This window comes from Pseudorasbora parva, chromosome 1 (assembly GCF_024679245.1).
Source record: "Pseudorasbora parva isolate DD20220531a chromosome 1, ASM2467924v1, whole genome shotgun sequence".
Taxonomy (NCBI): Eukaryota; Metazoa; Chordata; class Actinopteri; order Cypriniformes; family Gobionidae; genus Pseudorasbora; species Pseudorasbora parva.
Window position 1 is genome coordinate 45,068,029 of NC_090172.1, and position 9,708 is coordinate 45,077,736.

At 37.1% G+C, this 9,708-nt stretch overlaps 1 protein-coding gene across 1 annotated transcript; it reads left to right on the plus strand.

The window, feature by feature from the left end:
* The first annotated feature begins 1,921 nt into the window (after positions 1–1,921).
* rerglb (RERG/RAS-like b) lies at positions 1,922–8,809 on the plus strand. Its single transcript, XM_067442790.1, has 5 exons — positions 1,922–2,087; positions 2,997–3,053; positions 4,559–4,632; positions 5,087–5,235; positions 6,514–8,809. Exons 1-5 carry the CDS (start codon positions 2,036–2,038, stop codon positions 6,791–6,793), a joined length of 612 nt encoding a protein of 203 aa, XP_067298891.1. The 5' UTR covers positions 1,922–2,035; the 3' UTR covers positions 6,794–8,809.
* Positions 8,810–9,708: the final 899 nt, after the last annotated feature.

Sequence of the window (9,708 nt, forward strand, 5' to 3'; positions counted from 1 at the left end):
TGACATCTTATTCTTAATCCGTAGGGTTTAATATGGAGCTGGCCCACCCTTTGCAGCTACTCAACTCTGTGCAGGCCAGTCAAGTTCCTCCACACCAAACTCGCTCATCCATGTGTTAATGGATCTTGCTTTGTGCACTGGTGCGCAGTCATGTTGGAACATGAAAGGGTCATTCTCAAATTGTTCCCACAAATCTGGGAGCATGAAATTGTCCAAAATGTCTTGGTATGATGAAGTATTAAGAGTTCCTTTCACTGTAACCAAGGGACCAAGCCCAACCCCTGTAAAACAACTCCACACCATAACCCCCCCCTCCCACCACCACAACCAAGCTTTACACCTGGATCAATGCTTTTAGGCAAGTACCGTTCTCCTGAAAACCGCCAAACCCAGACTCGTCCATCGGATTGCCAGACAGAGAAGCTTGATTCGTCACTCCAGAGAGCACGTCTCCACTGCTCTAGAGTCCAGTGGTGGCATGCTTTACACCACTGCATCCGACGCTTTGCATTGCACTTGGCGATGTAAGGCTTGGATGCAGCTGCTCAGCCATGGAAACCCATTCCATGAAGCTCTCTTTGCACTGTTCTTGAGCTAATCTGAAGGCCTCACAAAGTTTGGAGGTTTGACTCTGCAGAAAGTTGGTGATTTCTGTGCACTGTGCACCTCAGAATGTGCTGACCCCACTTTGTGAATTTACATGGCCTTCCACTTCGTGGCTGAGTTGCTGTTGTTCCCAATTGCTTCCACTTTGTTATAATAACAGTTGACCGTGGAATATTTAGTAGCGAGTAAATTTCATAAATGAACTGCACTGGTGGGCACCTATCACGGTATCATGTTTAAATGCACTGAACTCCTGAAAGCGACCCATTCTTTCACAAATGTTTGGGCAAGCAGTCTGCATGGCTATGGCCATGGAAGTAATAGGAACAATTGAATTCAATGATTGGAGGAGTGTCCCAATACTTTTGGCAATATAGTTTTATGTGTGAATGAATTACTGAGTCTGGGTTTGTCAACAATGTTCGCCAGCAGCGTCTCTACTCATATCAAAGCTGTAAGTTTAACTGCTTCAAAAACAGCAACATTACTTTGTGGGTTTTGGTTCATGTGCTGTTGTAATGTAGGCTGTAAAAAAACTTCAAAATAACTTAACTATTTTGGCTAAGTGCTATGGAACTGTAATGCAGGTCAAGACCTTGCTGGAACTACTTTCTTGAAAAATAATTGCACACCTTAGAATGTTTGTCAACCAATCATAATCAAGCATTCAAAAGGCCTGTGAAATAAACTGAAGTAATTCATATTTTCTATTCTATTCTATTCTATTCTATTCTATTCTATTCTATTCTATTCTATTCTATTCTATTCTATTCTAACACTTAGTTACTGTGGTGGTTATTTAGCACTGACTCTCTCTGCAGGTTACATTTTTACCAGTAAGTGGCGACAACACCATCTTTATTAGCCTTTCGTTCAAAACATTAATATTATATTGCTCTGAAAAGTGCAAAAATTCTGCTGTGGCTTTGTTTGTAATTATTTTCATTAACAAAGTGAACATAGACAATAGTGTCAGTTACCTTTGCATCTCTGAGCAACACTATTGAAAGAGTCAAAGATTCAAGACTCACAGAGACCATTACTTATCGCCACCTACAGGTGCCAGAGAGTCAGTGAAAGAGTCACTGAACAATATAGTTTAATATTGCTTAAATCTAAATTAGAGTTTCTAATCAAAATCAGATCACAGGGCACTTAAATTCACTCTCCACTTAGCTGAACAACTTTTAAGTAGGCTATCAAAGGGATGGTGAATTGACCTTGTGGCAGCTCAGCACTCTGTAGTGGGAGGGGAGACAGAAGAGAGGAAAGTCTACAATTGTAACAGAAACAGAGTAAGGGAGATAGAGAGAGAGTGAGTGTAGCACCACTTTACTGAGCAGAGTAAACAGTAGAGGGTTGTGGCTGGAACTGTCCAACCACTGGGATACAAAGAAGCACAGCAAACACAGGGCAACATTCTACAACAATGAATGACATCAAACTGGCCCTGCTGGGCAGTGAGGGAGCAGGCAAATCTGGTGAGTGCTCATCTATATAGTGCATATATTTTATGTAAATATGTCTTTCAGATTAACTAAAACTTTATAGCATCTCTTTTTACCCATGTGTCTGTTACATGGTCCTCACATTTTGAGTTGGAAATCATCCATGTGTGAGTGGTTTGTTAGTGTGTATATGATCTCAATGTAATTATTTCTGCCCTCTGCAAACACTGGAAGCACTTTGTATATTGGAACAAATCATAGTGAGATCATCGTTATTGAAGTCAACTGAGAGGGAAATTAAAATAGATGGTTGTAAGATGCAAGTAATTGCTGAAATTGGGGAAAGATTATTTTTTGTTCCACTCGGCAACATAGGAACATTTAGCCCTTCAGGCTGCATACCTGTACTAATGACTATTAAGTAGTTGGGAAACGATGATGCTACATCCCCTGAGACCAAAACTCTAGTTTAGTGGGGTCATGAGGGAGTCCTCAATCAGGGTTCTGATCCAAATGACCAGGGTGAAGGCAGAACAGAACAACAAGGAAGGTCTAGTGTTGTGAATTTGAGGTTTTGTGAGGAATATGTGAAAAACCTGACTGAAGGATTGAAAGCAGCTTTCATGAGGCTGCCACAGTCTGTGTATTTATGCACGGAAACTCAAGCTCTGACTTCAATGACTCAATGAGCCAGCATAGCTTCATGGCTCAAATATTTAATATAGACCAGGTAGTGTGCTCATGGAGAAAATGTAACGGTTTTTCCTGTGCCAAATATGCACCAGCGTTCACTTTAGAGCGGCCAAGTCTTTGATGAGGGGCTGGACTTTGACCTTGTGCCCTCTTTTCCTATTTTAAGTCATACGAGTCATTTACATCATAGCTCTGGATGATCAATCTCAATAACTAACTAATCAATCATCTCCTTTCTCTGGTCCTCAGCGGTTTTGGTGAGATTCCTGACCAAGCGGTTCATAGGAGAATATGCGTCAAATGCCAGTAAGTGCACTCTCGCATGCATATTTAATAATGCAGCCAGAACGTTACTTGTTTTCAGGTTTATCTGCCTCCGCACATGTCTGGCATATATTATTAAATGTTACAATTCACTTTTTTTGTTAATTTTGTTCATACATGAAAAGCATAATTGTGAGCTTGCAAGAAGACTTCTATTATATATACAGCTGGAAGAATAACCGAAAATAGGATGTAGAAACACTGAAAATGAAAAAGGTTGAACGCTTGCATACTGAAATGTTCTCTTCAAAAGAGAGAAAGTTCTAAGACTACATTGTAAAAAATATTTTTACAGAATTTTACTGTAAAAAACTAAAGTAAAAACATTTGGTTAACTAAAAAACTGCAAATGGTGTATCATCACATTATATGTAATTTTTTACTGTAAAGTCGAATGGATGGTTTTTGCAAGTAAAAACTGAATATGTTGAAAACAGTAAATTTCCAGAAGCCCCTCCATGACATAAAAAATATTATATTTTATTTAAATACATGTTTCTTTTTATTTGTTATCAATACAGTGCAATAGGGTATTTGTGTTATTTGGTGTTATTTGTTTATTGCATTATTTTAGAGTCATGTCATCCTGATTTTCATGTCATCCTGATAGTTTTTCTGATGTCTTTGTGTGTATGGCCCTGTGCTCAGTCTACAAACATGTTTAACTTAAAATGAACTGTATCATAGTTTTCCATTTCACCACCTGTATTATTTTGGTGGTTATCAGTACAATTCAGATTTTGTTCAAGATTGGAAAATTAACATTATATAACTGAAGGCAATGTATATGTTACATAGGCAGCATTATGCCATCCCATATTACCTGAAATATTGTCACTGCATTTTTTTTCTTTATCCACAGCTTCTGTTTTTATTTTTTTCTTTACCATACCGTAATTTAACAGGATTTTTTTGTGTACAGTGTTTTTATTTGATCAAAGGAAGTTTTACGGGGTTAGTTCACCCATTTACTCAAGTTGTTCCAAACCTGTACAACTTTTTTTCTTCTGCAGAATAGAAAAGAAGATGTTTCAAAAACATCCTCTCTTTTTTTTTGTCAGTGGGGTCCGATGTTGTTTTGGACTCTGTACACTGTACATAAAAATAAAATAAAATAATATCTACTTTTGTGTTCCACAGAAGAAAGAAAGCCATACACAAATAATTACACAAATAAATGTTTCCCATTCTTTACATTGATTGTAAAAGACCCTGTGTGCACACAAGGCTAATGTATGTTTTTCTATTGTCCAGTTCCTAAAAGTCTAATCCATCCAATCATGCCAAGGATTCCTGAAGATCAGTAATCAGTCGCCTCTTATACAACTACATGTGTAACAGTAACACATCACGTGCACTCAGTCTCTACTTTTATTCCCCTGAATTTTATATGAGCATCTAACGGTCCACTTTCATTTCAGGGGTCAGATTTTATGATGCACATTTGTTGTAATACCAAGGATTTTATCCAAAATTGTTTGTTGCAGACTCCTTATACCATAAAAGGTTCTCCATTGATGGAAGACAGTTGAACTTGGAAGTCTTTGATCCATGCTCGCAGGTTTGTGTTTATACAGTCAAAACGGCTACACACTGCCAAACAAATACTGCCATAGGGCAACATGCTCAGATATACCTGCTTCTTATGGGAAATGCAGGTTGTGTTCTGCTGGGATTTATGATATTTCCCTGAAGCAGAGTATACAGTGCAAAGCCTTTGAAAACTGAGCCTCACGGCTTACAGCTGCTGCATCTGGGAACTTTTACTTTGGCAGTTATTGTTTTACTTTAATTTTCAAACCCGAAGTCATGACATGGGCACCTTTCTGCACTGTAACTAAATGCTTGTGCTATACACAACCAACATTGGCAGTCAGTCACTGCATCCAAAACCAAAACTTTTGGTAGAAAACTAGTCAACTGTAAACAAGTGAAATGACAGTCAGAGGGGACATTAGATGAGCATGTTTTTTTGTGTGTGACTGGACCTCTGTGTGCCCCCCACCCCCTGGCAGAGTGGAGAGAGCAGATGTATCCTGGAGGAGCCAGTGGATTGGGCTGATGGCTTTGTGGTGGTGTACACAATCAGCGACCGTACGTCCTTCCTAAATGCCAAAAACATCCTGGCGCAGATCAAAGAAAGTCGTCGAGAAACCTGTAAAGGGTGAGTCAGAGTCACTTCAGTGACTTTTTGACCTTTGTCTGATGCTGACTGGAATAGGAGGATGGAGCTTTAATGAATTAATGAGGACCATTTGCACAACAGCGAGTTGAGGCTTCCTGCTTAGATCTGTGCACATCTGTAAAGGACAGACTGGGGGCCCTTATTTAGACGTTGTGTAGTAACCATCCTGTATTTGATCTATGATCATTTCTCAAATATGCGTACGTGTGATTGTAGACGTGTGAGAATGGACGTATGCACAACAAGTGCGTACGGCTCTCTTCCAGATGTGAAATTTACAAATCACAAATAATCTGGAAACTGTGTGCAGCCGAATGGTTTCAGATCTCAGCCTTTTAAACACGGCCTAATTAATGTCATTAACATAAAAGCATCAGTCAACATCCAAATCCTTTACTTACAAGGAAAAGCGCGTACGTCTGCTCAGACCCTGACGTGGCGCTAAGCATTCTTCCATGTCAAAGACGTTTTTATAAATAGGAACGTTGGTGTGGATTCTGGTGTATGCAAACTCTAAGATCAAATCACGTTTTAGAAATGAGACCCCATGTCACATTATGACTAGAACACAATGATACTACAATGTACATAATTCATATAAAAGCTGTCCATGTTCATGAGATTTCCAATGGTTTTGATAACTGCAGTATGACCTGAAGGTCAAAGCTTTCCATTTTAGTCCATCACATTTATAGAGGAATTTAAAAGTCGGGTTGGTTTAGGTTTCACTGGTTATTTGTCATTTGAAAGTCCTTTGAAACAATAGGAAGCGAGCATGAGACTAGGCATCTGGAGCCCATTAGAACTCTGAAATGGGCAATGAGATCACTCATGGGTGGCTTTAGCTCCTCAAAATTGGTTTTATAGTTCTGACACTTCAAAACATGGCATCAAGTGGTTGTACATGTAGTCAAGTTTTAGCTTTGCAGCAATCTTTCAACCCATTTCTTCATCGTTTAAACTGACATTATGACCATTTGATATTTTATTTAAAATTGTTCCACTTGCTATGCTGTCAAATGAGGAAATTGTCTAGGCTTTGCCAATGCCATTGTTCCAGTTAGGACACACTGTGAGAAATGAAACTCAGTGTGTGCACATGTTTTGAGTCAATATGGATTGTACAATTTAATGCCACACATACTGTAGTATTATTAGACTGTAGCAATTATAAATGTATTCCTAACCACTATTCAGTTTACTTATATACGGCTACAATTTCTTCATAAAGCAAATCATCTGATTTCATTTCAATAGGGATGTTCCCATCTGCCTGGTGGGTAACAAGCAGGACCTATGCCACAGCCGTCAAGTGAGTGAAGAGGAGGGCCGCTCCCTGGCCCAGGAGAACAAATGCCTCTTCCAGGAGGTGTCGGCAGCTGAGGACTACCTGGAGATCTCCAACCTCTTCACAAAGCTCATCCGGCATGTGATGGAACAGCTTAAGCATAGAGGTGACCGCAGGCGGTACAGTGGCTCCAAGTCCATGGCCAAACTCATCAACAATGTCTTTGGCAAGAGGAGAAAGTCTGTTTGAGTGCAGAACATAAAAGAGCCCAGAGAATGTGTGTATGTGTATACATATATATAATATTTTTTTTCCCCTCACTATTTTTACCAAATAAAAGTTTGCCATTTTTAGAGCTTGCCAGAAATTGCCTATGAAGTTAAGTTTTAATAATTTACATGACTTTTTTATGTCTAGAAATCACAGTTTTAAAACGAGGCCACATCAAATATCAAGGTTTGTCATGTGATCTTGGTTGTTCAAAGACAAACATCAGTTGTTGAGGGCTGAATTAAAATAATAAACATATAAACTTTTAGGTAAAGCTTTATTAGCTAAATCACTAATCTTTAGTCCCTTTGTTTAGAACCATGATATAGAGACTAAAATCATTTAGAGGTACTAGTAATAAATACAGTATAATTTGACTACTGTATATCAGCTCATTAGTTGTCACAGTGGCACAAACTTGCACTACCATTTTTTCAATTTTAATTCCATAAATAATTTTAGTTAAAGAGTTACATTTAGCGAAACTAAATGTATCTTTTTTCTTTAGTAGAAAGAAAAGTCTTTGCCTTATTTTCTGTATTATTTTATGATTATGAGCCGGAAAACCCAAAGCAACTTTTGGTTACAAACAATAAATAAAATAATTATATATCTTTTTATTATTTTTTTCTCTCTCATATGTACAATGCTTGATAACTATCAATATCGAGAAGGATGGGAAATGTTTGCAAATTCATAAAGCTTTTGTATTCAAAGGGTAGCATACATTCTTTCTCTCGCTCATTGAAAACGTTTTGATGGCATGCAATGCACAACAAAGTCTGAGTAAATTTTATATATCTCGATGTTGTGATGAGGTGTAAAATTGCAGGTAAATTGCCTTTCTAACAAAAACCTGTGGCAAAGGAATGAAAATAAAACTCCTGCATTCCTTCCGTAGAATTCTCAAGGCCTCATTTTGAGTATAAAACCCGCAAAACTACTGCAGCATTTCCATAGGTACACAAAAAGGTTTGATGTCCCTTGGAAATGACCTGTGTAAAACCACACTTTGCTTATAGGGTTAATAACAAAAAAAAAAACAATTGCACTTCTTTTTGTAAATAGTACTGGTCACTGTTAAAAAGTTAAAAACAGTCTAGAGTGGGTGAAATATGGGAACCTTTAAACTAACGACTCATCTAAGATGAGTCAAGATTGTTGGATTGAGGTAAAAAAAAGAAGAAGGCCTAAATCAGTCAGTCATTTCTAGGGTTATCCCATTCTTTTTTTTTCAGAACTCTGAAATGTTTTCTCAGTAAAAATTCTCTCAGTGCACCGTAAAAAGTTTACATCCTGCCATGGTTTCATCATGACACTGTACTTTTAACAGTCACAATGAAGATGCATGATAAACAACACAAATCATACTAGAAGTGCATTGTTCCTGGTATGTAATATGGTGATGTTGTTGATAAATACCAGTGACATTTATGTGCGACCCAGTTTTCGATCAGTGCCCCAATGTTTAGTGTTTAATAGCCCTTGCTAGTGTCTAAATGTGTGTTCATGATAGAGTGATTCACAACATTGGAAACTGGGGACTAAAGAGACAGAGCAACCAAAGCTATGATAGACTCAAAAAAAAAAAAAAAAAAAAAAAAAAAGAAATCTCAGAAATATCGATCAAGAATTATCTTGTTCAAAGCTGCTTATTAGATGAAGGAAGTATTAAACGGAGGTTACTGCTGCTAAAGTTACAAAATACTATTCTGATTCTACTTTTCAGTTTATTGTTTTTTTCCCCCCATCTTATTATTTAGGTACCAGTACTTTTATGTGAAGTTCAATAATTTGTGTTATTAGTTTAAGCAGCCCGTGTTTGTCTATTTTTGAAATTAGTTTGAGGACCAGCTTTATAATACAAAATTCCACTTTAGTACAGGACTTTTCATACAACTGTGGCAAAAGTGGAATGTGTACCTTGATTAAAGGTTAATAAGTAACCTACTAATAATATGGTTTCTTTTTGGATGAGTGTTTTTTTTAAATATTATATTTTCTATTACTATAATTTTTCTGTTATTAATATTTTGTTTGCTTGGACACTGTCATAACCTGATATGTTTGCAATAAATATCTTTTTATCCCAAAGTGTTGATCTAAATCATTTATTTCAAGTCTAAATTGATTATATTTCCACAAGTGGAACTTCTTTTTGGATTGCTGTTAGGTATTTGGCGATGTATCATTTTTTTGTCTCTTGGTTTAAATATAAATGGTCAACCTGTTGTTTCAATCATAGCTGTTCAGAACATAAATTAGCCTATAGATGGAAATAATGTGACATCTTTCCTTTTATGCAGTAATTCAAGAGCTATGAAATTTCAATATACAATAAATCAATATATTTATGTTGTAACTTAAAAAAAAGCATTTCTTCAGAAGAGTAGGCAACTAACACACTTTCAGAAAAATAACAGGAATGACCCAGCCAGCAACAACCTATGCAGTGCTTTGTAAAACTGGTTCATGTCATGATAGAGATGGAGAGAGACGGGGAAAGATGCACACCACATGTGCCATTGTCAAATGAAACAAAGTGTTATGACCCTTACAGGATCTAATAATCCACTAGATGGAGACAAACACCTATTACTTCCCAACTGTAAGGCCACAATTAAACCAAAAGTGAAACCTAAAAGAGCAACACATTTTGTGACTTATTCATTTGCATTCAGAAATAGTAGGCTACTAGAATTAGCTTTATATATTCGCACACAATTTTGAAATATCAATTTTCATTAAAAGCAAATAATTTTTAGCTTTAGCATGCCAGATTAAAATAAACAGGCCTAGCTATAAAACACAATGCTTATTAAGTGGGCGTCGCAGAAGACCCAATAAAATTTTGCTGTTAAATAAATCTTTGTCTGACTAGGGAGATCAGAAAA

Coding starts and splice junctions, on each gene's coding strand:
- rerglb (XM_067442790.1), top strand. CDS start 2,036: ATGAATGACATCAAACTGGCCCTGCTGGGCAGTGAGGGAGCAGGCAAA. Junction 3,054..4,558: donor AGAATATGCGTCAAATGCCA/GTAAGTGCACTC, acceptor TGTTTGTTGCAG/ACTCCTTATACCATAAAAGG. Junction 4,633..5,086: donor TCTTTGATCCATGCTCGCAG/GTTTGTGTTTAT, acceptor ACCCCCTGGCAG/AGTGGAGAGAGCAGATGTAT.